At 44.5% G+C, this 26,295-nt stretch overlaps 1 protein-coding gene across 1 annotated transcript; it reads right to left on the reverse strand.

The window, feature by feature from the left end:
- Positions 1–1,313: 1,313 nt before the first annotated feature.
- bag4 (BCL2 associated athanogene 4) lies at positions 1,314–22,097 on the reverse strand. The gene is made up of 5 exons (XM_063057033.1): positions 21,942–22,097; positions 18,519–18,629; positions 10,722–11,045; positions 8,237–8,572; positions 1,314–4,903 (listed from the first exon to the last, which is right to left on the reverse strand). Exons 1-5 carry the CDS (start codon positions 22,056–22,058, stop codon positions 4,406–4,408), a joined length of 1,386 nt encoding a protein of 461 aa, XP_062913103.1. The 5' UTR covers positions 22,059–22,097; the 3' UTR covers positions 1,314–4,405.
- Positions 22,098–26,295: the final 4,198 nt, after the last annotated feature.

The raw sequence follows: 26,295 nt of genomic DNA on the forward strand, positions 1-26,295 counted from the left end.
TGACTTACAAAGTGAGCAGTAGGGCAGTATGGTAGGCCTAAGGTATCTGGGAATACAGATCTATATTTCCTTGAAAGTGCCGTCACAGGTAGATAGGATCATAAAGAGCTTCTGGCATGTTGGTCTTCATTCATCAAAATATTGACAACTCAGTATTTGAGACGTTATGTTGAAGTTGGTGAGGCCGTATTTTGAATATTATGTGTGGTTCTGGTCACCTACCCACAGAGAAGGTATTTACGATTTTTTTTACTGGCATGCAGCACAGAGTAGGCCATTCAAGTCATGCCGTCCAAGAATCCCCCAGTTTAATCCCAGCCTAATCACAGGACAATTTACAATGACCAATTACTTACCAACCAGTAAGTCTTTGGAATGTGGGAGGAAACCCACGCAGTCATGGGGAGAACGTACAGACTCTTTCCAGGCAGTGGCGGATAGCCAATACAGAAAAGTGTTGTGCTAACCACTAAGCTACTATGCTTAGTTTATCAATAAGATTGAAAGAGTACAGAGAAAATTTACAAGGATGTTGCCAAAACCTGAGGACCTGAATTACAGGGAAAGGTTGACTGGGTTATGATTTTATTCCCTGAATTGGAAGAGAATAAGGGGAGATTTGATAGAGATATACCAAATTATCAGAGATTTAGCTAAATAAATGCAAGCAGGCTTCTTCCAGTGAGGTTGGGTGAGGCTGTAACTGGAAACTACAAAGGGTGAAAGGTGAAATATTTAAGGAGACCTTAGCCCACTCCAGCTCAGAGTGGTTAAAAAGTAGAATGAGCTGCCAGCAGGAGTGGTGAATCCAAGTTTGATTGCAGTATTTAAGGGGTGTTTAGATAAGTACACAGATGGGAGGGATATGGAAGGGTGAAGTCCAGGTGCACATTGATGTAACTAGGCAGAATAACTGTTCAGTAAGGGCTAAATGGGCTGAAGGGCTCATGTCTGTGCTGTAGTTCTTTGGGACTCAACAGTTTGCAGCAACTTGTATCCTTCTTTACAGCAGGTCCTACAGTTCAAGGATATTTCATTAACTGTGAGGCATTTTTTGATATTTTCACTCCTCATACAGTTCCAACCTCATATTCCCCTTCTTGGCTCCAACAAGCATCTATCATTTAGCCCTGTACCATGAAATTCCTCTCCCCCTCCAGCTCCCTTCAAACATCCCTGACAAATCTTTTGATGCCCTTACCCCCATCATAAATCATCTTCTTTCTGGCTCCAGTGTTAATCGACATTGCTCTCGCTGCAGATGGCTCTCAGTGAAAAGAAGTGGGCTGACAAAGCAGAATTAAACACAAGCAGATGTTTATTGCACAAATCAGAGCAAGCTAAGGAATGGAAGACAACCACAGTTCAATACTTATACATCAGAGTACGCTGCAACAGTCAGATGAAGGAAGGCAACACACAAAAATTGCCATTAACAAATAGCCTGGCCAACATCACAGAAGCACTACATTTTTAGATAAAAGATATATATTTTTTTCTCATCAAAAATTAATTTTTAGAAACTTTTTCTCACCTTTTGAAACAAGTGAGTCCCCACTACCTATTTTTAATTCTGCAATTCGTGACTACAGTGGAAAATACCTGAGATTGCTACACAGTAAAATCATAAGAAATTAAAGGTGATGAAAGGACCCTTGCAGATACGACTGTACTTCCAGAACAGATACTTAAACTCAAAATCCAGTAATGAGTCCAAGTTTAGGTGGGTGTGTCTGTGTGCATACATACATATCATTAAATTCCATGCTTCTGTATTCCAATCAAACCTGTGTTAATAAAATATAAAGTGTTCTATCATGCATATAGAATATAGATATTTATATATAAAACTGCATATAGCCTGGTGCACTAGGACAACATATTTCACACGACCCCACAACTAGTAATAACAATCACCCATTCCTAAAGAACTCAACACAGATATTATCACAAGCATATGTTCACGGGTCCTGCAACTTTAAACATTATGAATTATAATCGAAAGGAAGGTTTGCGACACAGGTTTATACAAGGAGAAAGGAGCAAGGGATAATGGATGAACATACTAAGAGATAGCCACTAAAGTTAAATATACTCTGGACAAAACACCTGTGCTGAAGGCCACTATATTACGGCAGAGGGCAGTTAAAGCAGTCATCTGGTGTACAGAAAGCATGCATGCAAACACTGACCAGCCTCCTGATTTCCCATTCCGCAAATTTTATGGGGGGGGGGCAGCTGGGTGGAATGGAATGGAGTGGAAATGTTGGAGAGGGGAGCCTGGTTCTGGAACATTCCATGGCAGTCTCCGCACACACCACGGGGGTGGATAGAACGAGGAGGCTTTGCAACTGGTCGTTGCTCCAGCATTCCCTCCCTCCTGCCCAACCCATACTCAACAGTGAGCTCGGTCTCCCAACCCAGAGACAGCGCAGCACTGGCCGTTGCGCAGTTCAGCATCCAACACTGAGATCTCAAGCACATTCCTCCCAAAAAAAAGCACAAACTGACTGCTTGGGTATCCATATCAGCTGCTCCCAATCTGAATGAGGAGGACACAGACCTGCTGCACCACAGGGCAGGGACGGTATGGGCAGTCTCCTCAGTGGATCGACCCCCACAGCATTTATCCCCAGACAGAAAAATCAGCATTTTTAATGTCTCTGCAGTCCTACGTGGTGCAAGCAGAACGGAAAGAGTCTTGAGTAGGCTGAGAATCTGCTCGAAACAAAAATAATGTGTGTGGGGGGGGAGGGGGAATGAGTGCGAAAAGATGGAGAAAACCAGATTTTTCCCTCTGTTATCAGTTTGCCACACTGTGGGACTGATGGAACCCCGATGAGATAAAATAAAATTACTGCTGTTCTATAGTTGCCTTCATTTTCTTGCCCACCCAACTCTCCACATTTTCCATGTGGTACGAAGGCTTTGCAATTGCAAAAAAAAAGGGGGGGGGGTGAAAAATCACAGAACACTGAACAGGCAGTTGATTAATCCAGTCACCCACTACCAACGTGTCACCGTGCACCACGTTCCATTTCTGCCCAGCAACATTCTGTTCACATCAGGATGCAACCACACAGTCAGCATGGTGGACAATGTCCAATCTGCCTTGTCCAGGCTGTGCATTCGTCTTCTTACTCGACAAATCCATGCATCAACTTGGAACGAGTCCAGAAACCAGGAGGGCAGGAGGATAGCATTAAAGGCTGGTGTTCCAGATTGTTCTACAATTGAGAAAACAATTTGCCGTCCAGTGTCTTGGAAACATTCCCCAATAATAAAAGTTTAGAGCCGTGGAGCCACTGGTTGGTAGAGTGAACAAGGCTACGCCAGGGTAGTTTGCAGTCAGATGTTGATGTACTTATGAGAATATGACATCCATTGTATCCAATTATCGATGAAGGATGGAAAGTTAACAGTGAACTCCAGCCAGTCTCATTCATTTTGTGTTCATCTCCTGGGTATGGGTCTCCCTCCTAAATCACAGCAATTAGAGTGTAACTCAGCAACACTTAGTAGAAGGTATCTATACCAAAACAAAGTATCGTTGCTGCATCGATTACTGTACAAGCGGCTAAGAACAAGCAGATTATTGATTCAGGTTCCAGCACAGCAGGTGTGTCTAAAGCAACATCGTAGTTCCATCTGACAGCGTGCATGCATCATCCAGCTCCTGAATTCTCATTCTTGTAGCCAATCCTTTCAGCTGTCCTGCATTTGCAGCACTGATTTACCAAGCAATCTTCAGCTTCAGTTGCTGAAGTCTTCAAATTCAGTCCTTTCAATCTCATTTAGCATACAAATTCATTTAGACCTCATTGCACTTTTTAAAAAAAATCTGCAGAGTATGGCTCATGTTCAGAAATATCAGCGCAAATGCCATCATAAAGGGGCAAGTTACTGACATGCCAGTTTAAAAACCCATTGGACCTCCAAGTGCAGGGAACAATCACCCAAGAAAACAATATGCTTATTCTTTTTTTTTTTGGAGTCACTCACCTTGCATGTTGCCTACCCAGTTTTCAGCAAAGCATGGTGGAATAATGACAAATGCAATGAAGCCTTTAATCAGTCTACTATTGATACAAGGGTGTTCAGATTGGTCTTAAAAGGGAATTCATGAAATTGGTCACAATTTCTTACAATGCTCACCACTAAGATGAAATTCTTTATTTGGACAGTTCACTCTTGTTGAGCACACTAGGTTTGTTTCCAATGTACCTGTAAACCAAACAACCTAGTCTATACAAGAACGATTCATACACAGTGAGGTCAGGTTAATAGTTTACTAGCAACAAGGGATCTCATTGTCCAGCTCTCCTGGTGAATCAGTGTGGTAAAATTATTTGAAATTATACTCCTGACAGTGATTGGTGGACTTCTCTTTTGGTGTCCTCAACTTCTACCTTGCAATCTTCTCCAGTTTCTCCAGCACGCCCTGAATCTTGTGGACAGCCTCTTTACGAATCTGCCGTATGTGCTCTTGACCATTAGTTTCCACCGAATCCACTTCCAGAAGCTGCTTTGTCAGGAGTTCCTCCAGTAAGCGGTAAGTCTTGTCTCCTCTCTTCCCATCAAACTGATTCACCTCTGCCTCTAGCTGCTGTACGTTGCTCATGACTTGTTCTACTTTAGCTTGGCCTGGGTGCATGACAATGTCAGCCTGCTCCGTCCCATTGTTTGTGGCGCCAGCGGGCTTCTCTGCAGCACCCTTGTTTTCTGTGCGGGACTTGTACACAGTAGGGGGAGCACTGTATTCCATCCGTGGGCCTTGGGAAGTGTTTGGCAGCTGGTCTGGGGTTCGGGTTGGGAGGTAGCCCGTGGGCTGCTGGTCATTCCCTGGGAAGTTGTTGTTCAGGCGAGGCAGGGGGTCTTGGTGGTTTAGTGAATATGGAACATCCTAAAAATAAAGTAACAGTCAGAACCACTTTAACACACCTAACACCTGAATAAATACAATTTAGCTCTTAAGAAATGGATTTCAAAGTTCAAAGTAAGTTTACCATTGAAGTATGTATATGTCACTAAATACAACCCTGAGATTCATTTTCTTGCAGGTATTCATAGTAGAACAAAGAAATACAATTGATTCAATGAAAAACTACACAGAGTGACAAACAAAAAGGCAGCATCCATCATTAAGGACATGCCCTCTTCTCATTGCTACAAGAGCTTGAAGGCACACATTCAATGATTCAGGAACAGCTTCTTCCCCTCTGCCATCTGATTTCTGAATGGACATTGAACCCATGAACACTACCTACTCTTTTTAATTTCTATTTTTGCACTACCTATTTAATTCAACTATTTAATATATATAACTGTAATTCACATTTTTTCTATTATATACTGCATTGAACTGCTGCTGCAAAGACAACAAGTTTCACAACACATGCCAGTGATATTAAACCTGATTCTGATACAACCAATGTGCAAAAGATATCCTGCGCAAATATAAAAAAAATTATAAGTAACAGTTGTGTCCTTGAAAGTGAATCCATAAGTTATGGAATCAGTTTACTTATTCTATTTGGAGATGCAGCACGGCAACAGGTTCTTCTGGTCCAGTGAGCCTGTGCTGCCCAATTAATCCCACGTGGCCAATTATCCTACTGACCTGTACGTTATTGGACTGTGGGAGGAAACCGGAACACATGGGAAAAACCCATGCGGTCAAAGGGAGAATGTACAAACAGCGGCGGGAATTGAACCTGGGTCACTGGCGATGTAATAGCGTTATGTTAACCATTACACTCCCGTGCTGCCCTTAAATGACATTTTATGTCCATGGTTTATCAGTCCTGAAGAAGGGTCTTGGCCCGAAACATTGACCCTTTAGTCGGAATCAGAATCAGGTTTAATATCACTGGCATATGTCATGAAATTTGTTGCTCTGCTACTGCAGTACATTGCAATACATAATAAAAAACTGTAAATGATAGTAAGTAAATATAGTTTAGTTCATTAGTTTGAGATACAGCTCCTTTACAGGTCTTTCCAGCCTAACAAGCCCATGCCACCCAATTATACCCACGTGACCAATTAACCTACTAAATCCTACGTCTTTGGAATTTCAGGATTGTTATTGGTGCTTTGTGAATTTTATTTTGCTATTAGGTTTATCTAGAAGGCTTCCAGTGGCTGAAGAAATCTGAAGCTGATGTTAAATGGGCTGGATTAGGGCAATTGTGTCTGTATTTCAGGGGTAGAACTTCCATTGCGAAAGATGTCAGCACATATTACACTGGAATCTCATCCAAAAACCACCTCATGACAAACCTCTTGTGCAGACTTGTCTTTGAATTTTCAGAGCACATGGATTAAGAGCAGTAGTCACTCTGCCCTTGAATTTGTTCTGCCATTTCATAATCCCATGGAAACAGAACTCGGAGGGTAACACAAGATGAAGGTTTGACCTGAAACATTTACCGCCCACTTCCTTCCCCAGATGCTGCTTAACCTGTGGAGTTCCTGCAGCAGCTTGTTCCTCTGAAGAGGGCTTGATAGTGTAGGTGTAGAATTGATGACTGTTATGATTGGGATGTCCAGAAACAAGGACTTAAAATATGGATTAGCCATTCTAACCAGAGATAAGTAGTTATTCATAAGCACAAGAAAGTCTGCATATGCTGGAAATCTAAAGCAACACATGAACTCAGCAGGTCAGGCAAAATCTATGAAAATGAAAAAAATAGTCGACGTTTCAGGCCGAGACTGTTCGACTGCTTATTCATTTCCATAGATGCTGCCTGGCCTGCTGAGCTCCTCCAGCATTTTGTGTGTGTTTCATAAGTAGATATTCATTAGGACAGGAATAAATGTGTGAAACTCTCTACCAAAGAGAGCTGTAGAGCTATATATTCAAGACAAAGCACAATGTGTAATTGGGTTTAAAAGATTTGGATCCAAAGGTTCCTGCGGGAAAGAAGGGTTGATATAAAATATCAGCTATAGCCTTACTGAAGGGAAGACAGACACAAACAAGTGAATAGCCTATTCCTGCTTCTACTTCTTAGGTTCTTAAAAACAGTACTGGAAGAAAATGAGAGAAGGAACTCAGAGGACAACAGCTTTCAATGATTAAGGAACAGATACTGGGATGGACACTTGCTTTTTGTTCTCAGATTCTTCAAGCCTTGAAGCAAATTTCTCCCACATCTGATGGGAAGATGCAGAGATCGTTATCATTTCACCAAAATTTGTGTGTCATTTCTATGGTGAATCATTTTCCTTGAGAACATAGAACATGATAGTACAGTTCAGGCAATTTGGCTCACGAGGTTGGCCGACCTTTTAACCTACTCCGATATCAATCTATCCAAGGTTTCCCAACCATTTTTTATGTCATGGACCCCTACCATTATCCGAGGGGTCCATGGACCCCAGGTTGGGCATACCTGACCTAACCCTTCCCTCACGTAGCCTTCGATTTTTCTATCATATATTGCATATCGAAGAGCCTCTTGAATGTCCTTAATGCATCTGCCTCTCCCATCACCCAACAGAGCATCCCACACATTTAACACAGTGTAACAAAAACCTATGTCTGACATCCCCCCTATACTTTCCTCTAATCGCTTTAAAATTCTATCCACTTGTATTAGCCAAGTGTATTAAAGCTTATTTATCACATGTACATCAAAACACGCAGTGAAATGCATTTTTTGTGTTGACAATCAACACAGTTGAACATGTGCTGGGGGCAGGTTGCAAGTGTTGCCACACATTCCAGTGCCAGGAAAGCTACAATGCCCACAATGTTCAGCAGAACAACACAGAACAAAACGAGCAACAAAACAGTATTTGCAAAACAAGCGCCATACCTCCCTCCCACCCACATACCTACATACACTGTCTGTTAACTTCTGACTTCTTCAACTAGTGGTCCCCAAAGGACTTGGACTCAGGTTTGCAGAAGCCATCTATTCCCTGGGAAAGTCTCTAGCTATCTACTTGATCTATACCTTTTATCATCTTATACACCTCTCATTCTCCTTCGCTCCAAAAAGCCCTGGCTCACTCAACCTATCCTCACAAGGCATGGTCTCCAATCCAGGCAACATCCTGGTAAATCTCCTGCGTACTCTCTAAGACCTCCGCATTCTTCCTATAATGAGCCTTTACCAATTCTATCAGAAAAAAAGCAAAACCCACAAGCTCTCCCTGTACACAACTCATTTAAAGCCACATCTCCACCAACCTGTTTTTGTGCAAGGGCCCTGTATTTACTTACCTTTTGTTCATAAACAGATGGTGATGGACTGAGTCTTGGCCAGCTGGGTGTTGGTCCGGAAACAACGTTACCCCCGAAAGCCGACATCGGATGACTGAACTGCTCTGCAGATGACTGCAGTCCCGGAACTCGGACTTGGGCCCAGGGGTCATGGGACGGTACTCCTGCTGTGGGAAGAGCGGACGCCTGCATCGAAGGTTGCCAGGGCTGGGACTGTGGGCCGGGCGCAGGCTGATGTGGAGAAGGATATAGGGGCTGTTGAGGGGCAGAACCTGGGTTTCCAAAGTGATACTGAGATGACGTTACTGGGTATGGAGACTGTTGATCATACAGTTCCTATTTAGTGAGAAACAAAATGCAGGTGGTTTATTACCAAAAGTTAAGCTTACAGCCAAAGCTTAACAGCATAAATAACATTCAAATTATTCGTTAGCAATCAACCCATGCAAACCATGCAAGTAAGTCATTCAAACCAGTTGCCAGAACAGTATTTAGGTACTTTACCTACTGTATAGATTAAGGATTAATTTTATTTGTCACATGTATATCAAAACAGTGAAATATGTCATTTACATCAGATCAACATGTGTTGCGCTGGGCAGCCCACGTGCCAAGTGTCACCATGCTTCTGGAGCCAACAGAGTATGGCCATAACTCACCAACCCTAACTGTGTGTCTTTGGAACGTGGGAGGAAACTAACATCTGGAGGGAACCCACATGGTTATGGGGAGAACATGCAAACTCCTTACAGGCAACAGTGGAATTGAACCCGGGTCACCTGCGTGTAATATTGCTATGTTAGCCACTACACTATCATGCCGCCCCCCCCAGGCTACTGTGGATTAAAGAGGCAGCATAACATAGAACACTTCAAAGAGACAAAAAGAGTTAAAGTGATAGGAAACAAAAATACGATGAACACAGATCGATACTTGTGACTTGTAGTGACCTTCCGTCAAAAGAAGCGGCAAGCAAAAAGCTGCAGTTGCTGAGAATCTGAAATAAAACAAATGCCAGTCATCTGTGGAAAGAAAACGTGAACATTTCAGGTTTGAAGGACCATTCAGAAAGGGTTAGATTTGATTCTTATATTATCTGAAGCAAGGAAAGGAAATCAGCATGAACCATGTTGCGGCTATTCCATGGTAACTATGTAGAAACTGGGCAAGCCTTTCCAGAGAGTAAAAGTGCACCACTTTTCCTCTTACCAAGCAGCCATCACAATGACCTGCTCTCATGAGGCTTCCCAGTTACAGATTTCTAAACTTTTGTGCAAACAAGCACACAGGCAGCAGAAAGTTGTCTCTTTGAAGTATTTCATGTTATCTGCACAAGAATGAGTTAAGCAAATTTGAGGTAAAAACAGAAAATACTCAAAACACTGATTTGGAATATTGTGTGCAGTTTTGGTCACCTACCTACAGGAAAGTTGTAAATAAGGTTGAAAGAATAGAGAGAAAATTTACAAGGACATTGCCATGTCTGAAGGATTCAAGTAATAAGAAAAGGCCAGATACCTTAGGACTGTATTCCTTAGAACATCGGCAATTGAGAGGAGATTTCATAAAGGTATACAAAACTATGAGGGGTATAGATGGAGTAAATGCGAGGGGGATTTTTCCACTGAGGTTGGGTGAGACTACAACCAGATGTCATGTCTTAAGGGTGAAAGGTGAAAAGTTTAGCAGAACACAAGGGAAACTTCTTCACTTAGTGGGTCGTGAGAGTGTGGAATTTGTTGCCAGTGCAAGCTGTCTGTGTGAGCTCAATTTCAACACTTAAGAGAAATTTTGATGGGTACATGGATAGTAGGGATATGGAGGGCTATGATCCCGGTTCAGGTCATTGGAGTAGGCAGTTTAAATGGTTTTCAGCATGGACTCGATGGGCCAAAGGGTCTGTTTATATGATGTCCTTCTCCATGACTATGACTTTCAGCGGGTCAGATAGAATCTGCTTCAAGTAAAGATCCGTCTTTCCCAGTGAGAATGAAGGGTCGCAGCACTTAACATCAGCACTTCCCAAACACTATGTTAAGGATCAAGGATTGACTTTACATGCTACATACATGTATTAGGAATATGCTGTGCAGTGTGGGCATGGCATGCATCAAAAATCAATTCAACAAAGAATAAAGAACTATATGAAAAGTAAATTTAGAGGTTAAAGTACAGATATGGAATAAAATATGCATGAATATCAGCATTATTTACAATGTAAACAGCATTTTATAAGGAATGGTTTCAAGTGTTTATTCTGCAGTGACTGAGATAATAATGGGGGGGGGGGGGAACTAGCTAGGGGGGGAATGGCTGTCTGACCTTAAGTGTTTCCAGTATTTTCTGTTTCAGATTTCCAGCATCTACAGTCTTCTGAGATGCATAAAAAGATTCAAGTCTCACACACTGCACTATGCTGTCACCCGTTTCCATTACTCTGTGGCCACATGCCATATTTTAAACATCATCCATTCTTAACACCCACCCGCTGTCCTTGGGCTGGTGGATAAGACTGATGAGCAGGCGCCTGTGACCTCGCCAGCAGCCCCTGGCTGGGTGGGCCGGTTTGTGAGTGAGCCCACTGTGCAGAGGAAGCATTCCCATTGGACGGAGGCCTCGGCAGCCCTGCTTGCTGGGTAGGGTGCTGCTGGTGCGGAGGGTGCTGGCGGTAGGTCTGCTGTTGGTGACTTTCGCTCGGTATCGGATCACCCCGCATGTTCTCACTTGGCCCTGGAGGATACCAAGAGTTCCCCTGGACGGGTCGCGGAGATGATGCTCGTCCAGAGGAAAACACACCATTGACTAAGCCCTGAAATAAGGTAGTATTTATAGATTATATATATTCATATATTCAGAATCACATATTCAGAATTATATATTCAGGAGCGCATTCACTCCTATCATTGAAAATGGCATCAATGCAGAGGAATACATTTAATAAAGAAAAGTAACAATCTGCAGTTACTACACTTTACACATTAGAACCTATGCCATGACCTCGCTGAGTTCCAGCCTATTGAGATCTCCACATGGTATCCTGCAATTGTAAAGCATTGCCCTTTGTGAGCTCACGAGCCACAGCCTGTTATCAGTCAACAGGCATCACACCTCACTGGCAGAGCTGGAGACCGCTGGGAAAGCTGGAGGCCCACTGCAAGTCCATTGGAGGATTGTCCCATCATTGGAGAACTGCCTATGTAGGTGGGAGGAAGGGAGATAGGATACGAGCAGGATTATGCCATATGAGCCCTTCAAGTCTGCTTTGCCATTCCATCATGGCTGAATTATTATCCCTCTCAAATCCATTCTCCTGCCTTCTCCCTTGTAACCTTTGACACCCTTACTAATCAAGAACCTATCAATCTCTGCTTTGAATATATCCGATTCCACATGTAGGGTTTTCAGTAATATTAACTGTAATGTTAACTGTTAAATGCTAATAATAAAATGGCTTCTCTGTAGTGTTATAATGAAATGGCTTCTCTGTAATGTTAACTGATGAGGTAATGTTCTTTGTAGCTGAAATGTTTGGGTTATAATTATAGATAACAGGGAACTAACAAATGTTATTCTACCTGTATGTGTGGGAACCTGAGGGAGTGCGGGGGAGAGGAGAGGCGAAGAGGAAGGACATGCGGGAAGCGATCTGGTAGACCACCGTGGTTGGTCCCAGTCCGAGGGTCGAGGAGTTCAGAGGAGATCGAATGGTGGAGAGAAGACCTCTGTTTCTTGAGCTCCAAGAATTGTGCACGAACTGATTAACTCTGATAAGTGTGGCGCCTTTTTCTTTTATATCTGTTTCCCTACTAACCACATAGTCACAGTAGGATTTACAAAGTGTAATCATTTAATCGTACATTGTGTACTGTCTGATGTTTTATGTTGTGGGGTTTGTCCCGGGGTGCATTACACAGCATCTATGCAAATGTGAGACTCAGTTTGGCGGGCAGACAGCGATTTCCCCTAGATGAACAGGAGTTCATAAAGCTGTGTGTTACACACAGATTCACCACTCTCATGTGAATTCCTCCTCATCTCTATTCTAAAGGGGCATCCTACTATTCTGAGGCTGTGCCCTCTGGTTCTAGTCTTCCCCCAAACATCCTTCCACATCCACTGTGCCTAGACCTTTTAATATTCAGCAGGTCTCAATGAGATCTCCTCTCATTCTTTTAAAATGCAATGAGTATAGGCTCAGAGCTTAAAAATAAACATTTATCCTTAGTTTGTGCTGATTGTTAACCCAATCAATGTTTTTCACTCTATGTTTCAGTGTACATTTGATAAATAAATGATTCTGAATCTAAAAGGTGGGAAACAGATAACGTGTGGACTTGGCCTGGATTCTGAGAACATGGACGAAGATAGAAAAGTAGAGTGAACAAGGCGGAGGGAAGAATGTGAAAGGTGCTTTGAAAACCAAGGTGTTAAGAGATATTAGGAATAGCTGGATTTGTAGGATTAGTCACCTTTCTGGGGGTGGGGGGGCAGGGTAAACGTCCCTTCTGCGTGGACACTGCACGATCATCATTCTAAGAAACAGCTTAATGCAGGAGACGGAAAAGGATTTGAACGGTACTTTGGGTGAGCTGAAGTGAAGACTCACAGGCTTGTGTGAGGGAGAGGATGACAGGGTCGGGAGTCTGGATCAGCGTTGAGATCAGAAACCATCCATTTCTGCTCAAAACAACAGGCGAGAGAAATGGGATCATTGACAAGGCTGATGTGGAAAGTGGCAGCAACTCTGATTCTAGTTGTTGGGAAGTAACCCTTTCACACATTCCCTTGTTCCAGTGTTTCAGATGTGCACTGCAGATCCCAAACAACATGTTCGGGTGTCCTCCTCAGTCATCAACCTCTTTCATGTCCACCCCCCCACCATCTCTGCCTCCATCCATCTGTCACTGTCTCCCTGCACCCCTTCCCTACCTGGCACAATCTTATTCTCAAATCTACCATTCACCTTGTACTCCTTTCTCACCACTCCCCTTGTCTTTATACTGGCCATCTTCACCTCTCCACTCTCAGTCCTGAGGCAATGTTTCCACCCGAAGTGTCAACAGTTCCTTTCCTCCCACACAGATTCAGCTTGACCCGCTGGAGGTTGTTTCTCTGGATTCCAGCATCTGCAGCCCCTCTTGTCTCCAGGGTGTTCAGCCCAGCCAACTCAGCCAATTACAGATTGAGTGGCATTTACCAAGCGACTACTACCACTGCTCTCATCACCGGCACATTCAGCTTCCAAACAAAGGATTAGAGAACAGTCCCAGCTTTACAATTTGATTGAATTGTTCCTGAGGGTGCAACCACCATGTGGACTGATCATCATCTGTTCATCTCGAGAACGAATCATCGAAGTGCAGCAGAACAAAGGTCACACTAGTCACTTCCTTTACTTGGCTCAGCCCTTTTGATGCAAAGTTTCCACCCAATAAACTGCTTCACAGTCCTGACTCTCCAAAGAGCACATCAGCACTGCCCGGAGACTGTGGCTCTGGGCTGTCCTGTGATGATTTTCCAAGCAAACAGACAAAAATAGTCAGCAACACCAAGCCACAAGATACTCGTGTACAAACAGTAAAGCTGTTGGGACAGGAAAATCTTGACACACTATTCAAAATTACAAAATTTTATAAATTCTTAGTTAGGCCACATCTGGAGTGTTGCATACAGTTCTGGCCACCCCAGTACAGGAAGGATATTGAGGCTTTGGAAAGGGTGCTGAAGAGGTTTATCAGGATGCTGCCTGGTTTAGAGGGCACGTGCTATCATGAGAGGCTGAACAAACTTAAGTTGTCTTCTCTGGAACGGCAGAGGCTGAGGGGAGATCTGATAGAGGTTTATAATATTATGAGAGGCAGAGATAGAGTAGGTAGGGAATATCCGTTTCCCAGGTTTGAAATGTCTAATACCAGAGGGCTTGCATTGAAGGTGAGAGGGGTTAGGTTCAAAGGGATGTGAGGGCTAAGTTTTACTTTTACTCACTCAAGAATGGAGGATTCCTGGATTGCACTGCCTGGTACAGTAGTACAGGCAAATACATTAGACTTTAAAGAGATGAATGTGAGGAACGGCTTCCTCCTGCGCTGTACTGTTCTAATTCCAGATTTTGTAACGTGCCCAAAAAGCAGGCCATGTTCAAAAACACACTTGTGGTACAGGAATAAAGCGGCCCCCTTCTTCTCCAGGGAACTCAACTCAACCAGTAAATGAGGGAGAAGAGTAACAAATTAGCAACCAGATTATTCTAATTCTGTCCTCAGTCTCCAGTGTCTGTCCAACCATGGTGACAACTCACCAACCAACATTGGTGACTGTCGGCCCAGAGCACTGACCGAAAGAACGTTTATCAGAATCATAATCAGGTTTAATATCACTGGTATATGTCATGAAATTTGTTGTTATGCAGCAGCAGTACAATGCAATATATGAAAAATAAAAACTGTAAAATACAGGAAATATATATTTTAAAAAGTTAAATAAGTTTTGCGAAGAGAAAAAAAGTAGTGAGGTAATGTTCATGGGTTCAATGTCCATTCAGAAATCGCATGGCAGAGGAGAAGAAGCTGTTCGTGAATCGTTGAGTGTGTTTCTTCAGGCTCCTGTGTCTCCTCCCTGATGGTAGCAATGAGAACAAAGTCTGACCTGGGTGATGGGGGTCCTCAATGAATGGACGCTGCCTTTTTGAGCAGTTCACTGTTTTGCATCAAGTTAACAGGTTTCAAAGGTTAAAGATTAGTTTCATTTGTCACACCTACAACAAAACAAACAGTGTAGTATGCCATTTGCATCAAATCAAATCAACAAGGATTTTTTTTAGATTATGAGGCCACGCAGTCCTCTTTTATTGTCATTTAGTAATGCCTTTGCATTAAGAAATGATACAATGTTCCTCCAGTGTGATATCACAGAAACACAAGACAGACCAAGACTGAAAAACTGACAAAAACCACATAATTATAACATATAGTTACAACAGTGAAAGCAATACCGTAATTTGATAGAGAACAGACCATAGGCACGGTAAAAAAAAGTCTCAAAGTCTCTCGAAAGTCCCATTATCTCACGCAGACGGTAGAAGGAAGAAAATTCTCCCTGCCATGAGCTTCCAGCGCCACAAACTTGCCGATGCAGCATCCTGGAAGCACCTGACCACAGTCCGACTCTGAGTCTGTCCGAAAACTTTGAGCCTCCGACCAGCCCTCTGACACCGAGCACCGAGCACCATCTCTGCCGAGCGCTTCGACCCCGGCCCCGGCCGCCAGTAACAGGTGAAGCTGAGGATTTGGGGCCTTCCCTTCGGAGATTCTCGATCGCATGGTAGCAGCAGCAGCAAACCGGGCACTTCAGAAGTTACTCCAGATGTTCCTCTGTGCTTCTCACATCTGCCTCCATCAAATCAGAATTGTGCACGGCCCCTACTTACAAATACCAATATCATTCACTGGAGAAGCCGTGCGCGCTGCGTCACGCTGCCATCTTCTCCTCCCTTGGATTGCGCTTGGGACAGCGCACAAGTGTCGCCACTTTTCCAGTGGTGACAAAGCACGTCTGCAACTTGCTAAATCTAAACATATGAAGTGGAATGTGGGAGGAAAAACTTAAACCCTGCAATAACAAAATCATGATAAGAATTTTCAATTCTTCTCCATTAGGGAGATGATTTCCCTTACACTCAAAGTGTGCCTTGTTTAGTGGCTTTGAGTGATAGAAAGACATGTAACAAGGGATTCAGTTGCTTTACAGGCTGAATATTGAGAAGAGAGCTGGTTAAGGATCCCATCATTTATCAAGGTCCTAGTTATACAGTTGCCCTCCCCACTCATGTTTTGCACTAAATATACACACATATACATGTATACAAATATACACATACATGTAGACTATATCTTATTGAAATTTAAATACGTCAGTGATAATAAACCTGAGGAGATTTGATATGTCACCAAAGCTACTTGCAAACTTCTACACATGTACCGTGGAGAGCATTCTAACTGGCTGCATCACTGTCTCGTACAGGGTAGGAGGACTGCTACACAGGATCAAAGAAGCTGCAGAGAAGTGTAAACTGTGTCATTTCCATCAAGGCACTAGCCTCCGAGTATCCAGGAATGCCTCGAGGAGTTGGCGTCCATTATCAAGGACCCCCATCACCCAGGTCAGACCTTGTTCTCATTGCTATCATCAGGGAGGGGGTACAGAAGCCTGAAGGCGGACACTCAATCATTCAGGGACAGCTTCTTCCCTTCTGCCATCAGATTTCTGAATGGGCAGTAAACCCATGAACACTAACTCAATATTTTTTTTCCCATTTTTGCACTACTTATTTTGTGTGTGTGTGTGTGTGTATGTATGTGTATATATATATATATATATATAGTGGTATCCGTTAGTCACGTGAGACCATGGATTTGCGCCTTGGAAGGTTTCCAGGGTGTAGGCCTGGGTATGGAAGACCAGCAGTTGCCCATGCTGCAAGTCTCCCCTCTCCACGCCACTGATGTTGTCCAAGGGAAGGGCACTAGGGCCGATACAGCTTGGCACCAGTGTCGTCGCAGAGCAATGTGTGGTTAAGTGCCTTGCTCAAGGACACAACACGCTGCCTCAGCTGAGACTCGAACTAGCGACCTTCAGATCACTAGACTTGACACCTTAACCACTTGGCCACGTGCCAACACACACACACACACACACACACACACAGAGCAATTCTGTTTTCCCCCATATTTATCATGTATTGCATGGTCCTGCTGCTGCAAAGACAACAAATTTCACAACATATGCCAGTGATATTAAATCTGATTCTAACTATCAGACAATTAACTCTCTGATATTTTAGAATTCCTGACTATTTGGTATCTGGCTCACGCACTCCAGGCATCACCATTACACTTAATAGGGCTCCATCTCTGGAACCCCTTGATTCACTGAAAAGTTCAATACTCTTACATACAACAAAAAGTGAATTAAAAGCCCATTGGTGTATTCACAGGAACAAATCCTAATAATAACAAGGTTGTTATAGTCGGGAGTGATAATGGGAAAAAGCTCCTACTACCTATTAATTGCTCCCAAAAGCGTACACCTCAAATACCCTCTGACAACCAAGTCCAGCTCGCAGCTTTCACATGTAGCTTAGCTACTAAACCCGGTGGAACAGTTTCTACTGACAGGAGAAGGGGCAAGGGCGGGTTACTGGTGCCTTAAAACCAGTCACTTTGGGTAGATGGGGCTCGACAGCCGTGGTTGGCAGTTCATCCAGAAGGAAAACTCTGACCTCAAAGCTCCGCTGCCTTGTGGCTATACCTACCCACAGGGAAGGCTTCTGGAGTAAACCCAGAGGGAAAATGTGGAGCTGGAGTCCCTATGTCAGTCCTAAGTTGAGTTCAACGCTGACTGGCAACTTTTGCAAACCTGCTGGTACCAAACTGTATTGGTCTCTGCTGTTCCTTTGGTTTCATCAGATGCGTGGAGAAGGCTACATGGGCAACAGTTTGCTCTCCATATCGTACTGCCCAGGCTTGCGTATCTGGACAGCTAGGACTCAACGTCCGTGGTTGACTCTGACTGATGAATGCCTCACTCACTCAATACCTAACAGTCCAGAAAAGCTGCCAGTGTTCAAAGTCCCAAATGCACCAGGCTATTGACATTCTGCTGAGCAAGACAAAACATTTCAGATGAAGGGCGAGTAAAAGTCTAATAAAACACAAAACAGAAACCTCCACTCTAGAGAAAAATCTCCATCAATGCTTTACAAATTCCCAATGAACTGTAGGGATTTGCAGCTTAGGTACGAGCCTTCAAAACTTTTCAACCTATAAATCACAAAATATCAACCTGAAAGATTACATTTCAGGTTGATGATCTGAAATCTCCCACTGATGCTGCCCTCCAGTGTTCGCTCCCTGGAAGGCAAGCTGGATTGCCTCCGTCTGCGGCTGGCCCAGCGTGATGAGGAACTGTTGCGTGCTTATTCTTAAATATGGCTCCTGGACAAGATCCCACACACCAACAGTCTTCAGACCATGCCATCCAGGAACTTGTGCTAATATTCTTTTGGGCTATTATAACTATAGGTACTGTGTGTGTGATTACATGTACTGTTTTCACCTTGGCCCCAGAGGACGTTTTATTTAGCTGTATACATGATTATGGTTGAATGACAATTAAACTTGAACTTCTGTCAGGACTGTTCTCTTCCAGATGTTGATACGTATTCTTCTGTCTGAAGCTATTAACTAGATTACAACAGTTTTGAAGAGTGAAAAATGGCACTTACTTGATGAGGCATTTGATGGTCCATCATTTGAGAATAGTTATTCGGATATGGACTAGGTTGATGCCCGGTGGGATACCAGTAATTGGAGGCAAACCCTGGGTATGGCATTTCCTAGAAGGCAAGAGCAAAATCAGACATAGGGCCTGGTGAATTCACACGGTCTACAGATCTGGTAACCCAACAAAGGGAGTTGAAAATAGTTACAGAAGAGGGCGTGCTGTGAAGTACACCCAAAACTAGGGATAATGTATTTATTGACTGAGGTACAATGAATCAAATTAGGGCTGAACTTGAATTTAGAAAGATCTCAATAAAGCAAACACAATTTTTACATGCCCCAACAGGTTGATGCAGCATCTAAAACCCAGGTTCACCCTTTCACTATGGACCCTATATAGGCATCCGTTCGTCTTGTGAGACTATGGATTTGCACCTTGGAAGGTTTCCAGGGCGCAGACCTGGGCAAGGTTGTATGGAAGACCAGCAGTTGCCCATGCTGCAAGTCTCCCCTCTCCACGCCACCGATGTTGTCCAAGGGAAGGGCATTAGGACCCATACAGCTTGGCACCGGTGTCGTCGCAGACCAATGTGTGGTTAAGTGCCTTGCTCAAGGACACAACACGCCACCTCAGCCAAGGCTCGAACTAGCGACCTTCAGATCACTAGACGAACGCCTTAACCACTTGGCCACGCGCCACAGCTATGGACCCATGAGAATGTATTTTGCCCTCCAGAGCAGGCGTAGTGAATGAGACCAAGATGGTTAACATTACAACAATACAGGCCCTTCAGCCCTGATGTTGTTCTGATCTGTTATAACGGTTGTTATATACACTCAGTGACCACTTTATTAGCTGCCTCCTGCATTCAGAGGTGCTCTTCTGTATACCACTGCTGTAAGTTACTGTCAGCTCCTGACAGCTTGATTGAGTCTAGACATTCTCCTTTGATGGCTTTCATTAACAAGGCATTCTCACCCACAGAACTGCTACTCTCTGAATTTTTTTTTGTTTTTTTGCACCATTCTTCATAAACTCTAGAGACCGTTGTGAAAATCACAGGAGAGCAGCAGTTCTGAGATACTCAAACCACCTCATCTGGCACCAACAATCATTTCAGGGTCAAAAATCACTTGGATTCCATTTCTTCCCCATTCTGATGTTTGATCAAACAACAACCGAATCTCTTGATCGTGCCTGCATGCTTTGATGCATTGAGTTGCTGCCACATGATTGACTGATTGAATATTTGCATTAATGGGTAGGTGTACAGCTGTACGTAACAAAGTCATTGAGTGTAAATTTAAGAAAGATCTCTTGATCAGTCAAGGCATGAAGTAATAATGCAGGACCATTCTTGGGTCGACCTGTCATGAATTTACTAAATGGCAAGACAGTTTCAAGGGCCATTCAACTGGCCTACTCCTTCTATGTCCTGATGTTACAAATAACCTGCGTTAACGGAAATGTGCAACCCCCCGCCACCAACTACCCGAACCAAAAAAAAACTGCTTGTACCTCAATGCAGTGAATGTACCTCACCACTTTACAAGATGTCAGTACAGAAATTGGGGCAGCACAGTAGCATAGTGGTTAGCACAACGCTTTACAGTACAGGCGACCGGGGTTCAATTTTCACCACTGCTGTTCCCCCTGGACTTCCGCTGGGTGCTTCAGTTTCCTCCCACAGTCCAAAGACCCACCGGTTGGTAGGTGAATTGGTCACTGTAAATTGTCCTGTGATGAGGCTTGGATTAAATCGGGGAATTGCTGAGTGGCATAGCTTGAACAGCCAGAAGGGTCTATTTCACACTGTATCTCAATAAATAAAAACAAATAAGCAATATCTTAAACTGACTGGAGCTCTGTAATTAGTGGTGTTCCATAGGGATCTGTGCTGGGGCCTCTGCTGTTTGTGATATACACAAATCACCTGGATGAAAAGGTAGATGGGTGCATTAAATTTGCAGAAGATAGCAAGATTGGTGGAGTTGTGGACAGTATAGAAGGCAGGCAAAGAATACAGTGTGATAAAGATCAGTTGCAGATACGGGCAGAGAAATGGTAGGTCTGATACGCATCAGTTTCTCCATTTTTAATTGTTAGAATTAACCTAGGAGCAATAAGTAGCCAATTACTTCATAGGCAGCTATTCTGGTAAGAATCAGTCTGTCCATAATGGCAAATTGGGCCTGGTACAGTAACTTCAAGAGGAGAATGGGGGCCACATGGATCACACTAAAGCAAACTGTCTGAGCAAAATTTAAACCGCACAGAATACTTACCCTCGTCTCAAACTGTCTGAGCAAAATTTAAACTGCACAAAATACTTACCCGCGTTTCAAGGTATGAAACGCTACAGGTTTCTCTCCCTCACCTCTAAATATATTTACTCCTGCCCCTTCAGCATCAAATATCAAAATACACATCTCCAAGTAGGAGTTTATCATAGTTAAAAAGAACGTATCGCCTCTTCATGTTGCTTTTGAAATTGCTTCAGAAGGATAGAGTATATTGACTTCGTCCTGACCTTCACAGGAAACACAATGAGCTCCCTGGCCCTATGATCTGAGGTGATCTGCCCCAAGATCTGAACCTGGCATTCAGACTGATTAAACCAATGTGTTTGTGAACACCACTTCCACTTTTCCTGATATCTTTCCCCAATAAACAAGCTGACATTCATGCAAGGAAATATTATCATTAACATGAAAGCAAATATTAAGTTATTTTCTTCAGTTAAAGCTATGTGGGTTGCCCAAAGTTGCACCTCCACTGTGCAGCCCCCTCCAAAACCTCTTCCATTTCACTCACAATTCTCTCAACTTCCACTGCCTCCATCCACCCATTCCTCCCTTCCTCCACAGCTGCACTCCCACACTTCCTCATATCACACCTCCAACCTGCTCATTGCTTTCTTTACTCCGTGACTCCCACTACAGCCTCAACTTCCCCAAATTCCCCCACTCTTCAAACCGACTCGTGTCTACACTCACTTCCTAGACACCCCACTGCCCCCACCTCTCTCATCACATATTTCTTTATATTTTGTCTATACAGTCCCTCCATCTTCAATCTCTCCTCCCACTCTCCTCCCTCCCACCTCGGCCCCTCTCCCCATCTCCTCCTTACACCCTCTCCCCCCCCTCCTTTTACCCCATCTCCCCTCCCCCTTGTCCCCTCTCCCCAGTCTCCCTTGCCCCTCCCCGTCTCCCCTTGCCCCCCTCCCCACTCCTCGTCTCCCCTTTGACCCCCCTCTCCCCAGTCTCCCCTTGACCCCCCTTTCCCCACTCCACCTTGATCCCCCTTTCCCCACTCCACCTTGACCCCCCTTTCCCCTCTCCCCCTTGACCCCCTCTCCCCAGTCTCCCCCTTGACCCCCCGTCCCTCCTTTTATCCCTTTCTCCCCACCCCCTTCCCTCACCTTCCGGACCCGCGGGTCGTTCCATGTAGTAGTGCCGGTGTTGTGGTCGATGTAGTAGGGCCAGCCGCTGTCAGGATCTCGCTTCATCTCCCAGCCGCGGGGAAGAGTGGCAGCCATGGCCTCACTCACAGGACTCAGCCACTCCGGCCCCTGCCCGCTGACCGGCGGCCGCACCAGCCAATCGGCCCCAATGCTTCCTCAATTCTTCCGGCACGCTGGCCAATCACGGTGGGGCATCGGAGGCGGAACGCCGCGCCCACTTCCTCTAACATCCGCTGACAGACAGGCAGTGACAGGGTCACACCCACTGACTCACACTCAGGGGCTGAAACCCACACCCATTGACACACTCACACTCAGTGACCGACACACCCACTGACACATTCATTCATGCTTCCTGATACACATGTACCCACAGGCACACTCACTTACTCCCACAGATACTCTCCCATCCAGAGATTGACACACTCACACCCACTGACAGACTTACTCACACCCATTGACACACTCACCCACCACCCACTGACATACTCGATCACATTCAGACACTGACACACTCACCCACCACCCATTGACACGCTCACACTCAGACACTGACACACTCACCCACCACCCATTGACACACCCACACTCAGTGACCGACACACCCAATGACACATTCATTCATGCTTCCTGATACACAGGTACCCACAGACACACTCACTTACTCCCACAGATACTCTCCCATCCAGAGATTGACACACTCACCCACCACCCACTGACACGCTCGCTCACACTCAGACACTGACACACTCACCCACCACCCATTGACACACTCACACTCAGTGACCGACACACCCAATGACACATTCATTCATACTTCCTGATACACATGTACCTACAGACACAATCACTTACTCTCACAGATACTCTCCCATCCAGAGATTGACACACTCACTGATACACTCACACCCATTGATACACTCACCCACCACCCACTGACACACTCAATCACACTCAGACACTGATACACTCACCCACCACCCATTGACACACTCACACTCAGTGACCGACACACCCAATGATACATTCATTCATGCTTCCTGATACACATGTACCCACAGACACACTCACTTACTCCCACAGATACTCTCCCATCCAGAGATTGACACACTCACACCCACTGACAGACTTACTCACACCCATTGATACACTCACCCACCACCCACTGACACACTCGCTCACACTCAGACACTGACACACTCACACCCACTGATACTTACATCTAGTGACACACATATACACCTAGTGATTCACCCACTGACACACACAGCGACTCGCTCATTCACATCCACTGGCATACTCACTCACACTCGGAGACTGACACGCTCACTCACACCCCAGTGATGCACTCGCTCACATTCAGTGACACCCACAGGCACACTCATTCAGACCCACTGACACACTTGTGCTCGGAGACTGACACACACACACACAACCAGAGATTACACGCATTCACACGTAGACACTCATTCACATCCAAAAAAAGTAACATACTCACTCGTTTCTGGAGACAGGAGGGATGAGGGAGAGGGGAGAAAGGAGTAAATGGGGGGAAGGGGCGGCAGGAAGAGGGGAGTCAAGGAGGCGGAGCAGATTAATGATGGCACTAAACGGCGACTCCTTTTCTTGCATCTCCAGAAACAACTCTATTTCCAACTTTACCATCTTTATTTTTCCCTTTCAGGGTTCCTTTGAAGACCCTGACATGGAGTTACATGCTGACTTTGGTTCTTTGCAGGAATGGGGCCCGCTCTCAGGGTTTCATAACCGGTCATTGTTGTTGTTCGGCAAGCCAAGGCCTCGGCCTAAGAGTCCGGCCCGGATTTGGAAGTCTAGGATCTCGGGGCTCTGGAGATAGGCGGTAAATAAGCCCTTTGACCTGTACTTGTTGAGGCAGTGTTTATGTTGCTGGTCCAGAAACCCTCCCATTCCCCCTGCTTGTGGGTGGTGGAGAAGTTACCCCTCGTAATGCTGCTGAATGTCAACAGGAAATGATAAGGCTCCTTCTTTTCCAACCTCTTTTGTGTTGTGGATCTTACTTACCATTCATCGGCCCTCACCTAAGAGATCATTACACAATTATAACAATATCAATGTTTTTGCCGCCCACAGTAGTTTATGTCGAAAACTGCTTGGCCTAATAAAAAAATTATCCACGTGAATGGTCAGTAAAATAGCAGTTCTTTGAAAATGCTTGTTAAAATGTTCTGATTGAAATGAGTTTCCTTAACATAAGAATTATTGTCTCTGGTCAAATGTACTTTGCAGGTTCAATCAACTGTTATTTTGTATTAAACCTGACTAGCCCTCAGGATAGAGATTCAGCACGGCTCTACCAAAGGAGGTGTAAGGTGCTCCTTCCCTCCACTAGCCTGCAGGTCACCCTTGGGCAAGGTATAGCACCGGATTAGCCCCCCGATCAGTATCACATGAAGCCATGGGAGAAGTGGTGGATGGTCGTACAAGCAGCTGGTGCACGTCACAAGTCCTGGTTATGCGACCACTGATGACAGGCAGACAATCTCTGACGAGTATTGTTAATGGCTGAGGTCACCCACCTTGTAAAGACACTGCCCAGGAGGAGACAATGGTAAACCGCTTCTGTAAAAATATCTGCCAAGAATAATCATGGTCATGGAAAGACCATGATCCCCCACGTCATAAGACCAGAAGACATAGGAGCAGAATTAGGCCATTCAGCCCATTGAGTCTGCTCTGCCATTCAGTCATGGCTGATCCTGGATTCCACTGAACCCCGTACACCTGCCTTTTCGCCATAATTTTTGATGCCGTGACCGGTCAGGAAATGATCAACTTCTGCCTTTAATATACCCATGGACCTGGCCTCCACTGCAGTCTGTGGCAGAGCATTCCACAGATTTACTACTCTCTGGCTAAAAAAATCCCTCCCTACCTCTATTCTAAAGGGTCACCCCTCAATTCTGAGGCTGTGCCCTCTAGTTCTGGATACCCCCACCATAGGAAGCATTCTCTCCACATCCACCCTATCTAGTCCTTTCAGCAATCGGTAGGTTTCAATGAGATCCCCACGCATTCTAAATTCCAGTGAATGCAACCCATAACAAGGTCATACAACATGGCACGCAACGACTTGAAGATCAGTAACGGATATCTGTGAGGAAGACTTTGCCTGGACAGCAGAGAAACAACAGATGAACGGTTAGCGTGGCACTATTAGAGCTCAGGGTGTCAGAATTCAGAGTTCAGTTCTGGCGATGTCCTTAAGGAGTTTGCACGTTCTCCCCATGACCACCTGGATTTCCTACATTCCAAAAACGTACTGGTTAGTAGGTTAATTGTAAATGATCCTGTGATTAGGCTGGGATGAAATAGGTGGGCTGCTGGGTGGTGCAGCCTCTCGTGCTGGAATGACCTGTTCCATGCTGCGTCTCTCAATAAAAACATTGAAAATTTAAGATTGAGGGGCTCAGGCCATGATCAGGACTGCAGGCCATAGGTAATCACAGCCACAGCCACTTTTAAATTGGTAAGTTGGTTTATTATTGTCACATGTACCAAGGTACAGTGAAAACCTTTGTTTTGCACATCATCCTTATGGATCATTTCAGAACAACAGAGCATTGGGGTGGTACAATACAAAACAATAACGGAATCCAAATCAAGGTGTGAAGAGTTACAGAGAAAGTGCGGTGCAGACAGAAAATAGGATGCATATCAATACGAGGTAGACTAAGGGATCAAGAGTCCAACTTTGGGATTGTTCATAAACAAGAGAAAATCTGCAGGTGCTGGAAATCCGAGCAACACACACAAGACATTTTCAAAGGGAAGAAGGACACTACCGTGGCTGACAAGTGAAGTCAGAGCCAAAGCAGAAGCAAAAGCAAAAGAGAGGGCATACAAGGCAGCCAAAGCTAGTGGGAAGATAGAGGATTAGGGAGCTTTTAAAAACTTGCAGAAGGAAACTAAGAAGGTCATTCGGAAGGAAAAGATGAATTATGAGAGGAAGCTGGCGACTAATATCAAAGAAGATACTGAAAGCTTTTTTAAGTATGTAAAGAGTAAAGGAGAGTCGAAGGTAGATATAGGACCAATACAAAATGACGCTGGAGATATTGTAATGAGAGGCACAGAGATGGCAGAGGAACTGAATGCATATTTTGCATCAGTCTTTACAGTGGAAGACGTCTACAGTATACCGGACATTCAAGAGTGTCAGGGAAGAGAAGTTTGTGCAGTGAAAATGACGACTGAGAAGGTGCTCAGGAAGCTTAATGGTCTGAGGGTGGATAAATCTCTTGGACCTGATGGAATGCACCGTCGGGTTCTG

The sequence above is a fragment of the Mobula hypostoma genome, chromosome 8, assembly GCF_963921235.1.
Source record: "Mobula hypostoma chromosome 8, sMobHyp1.1, whole genome shotgun sequence".
NCBI lineage: Eukaryota > Metazoa > Chordata > Chondrichthyes > Myliobatiformes > Myliobatidae > Mobula > Mobula hypostoma.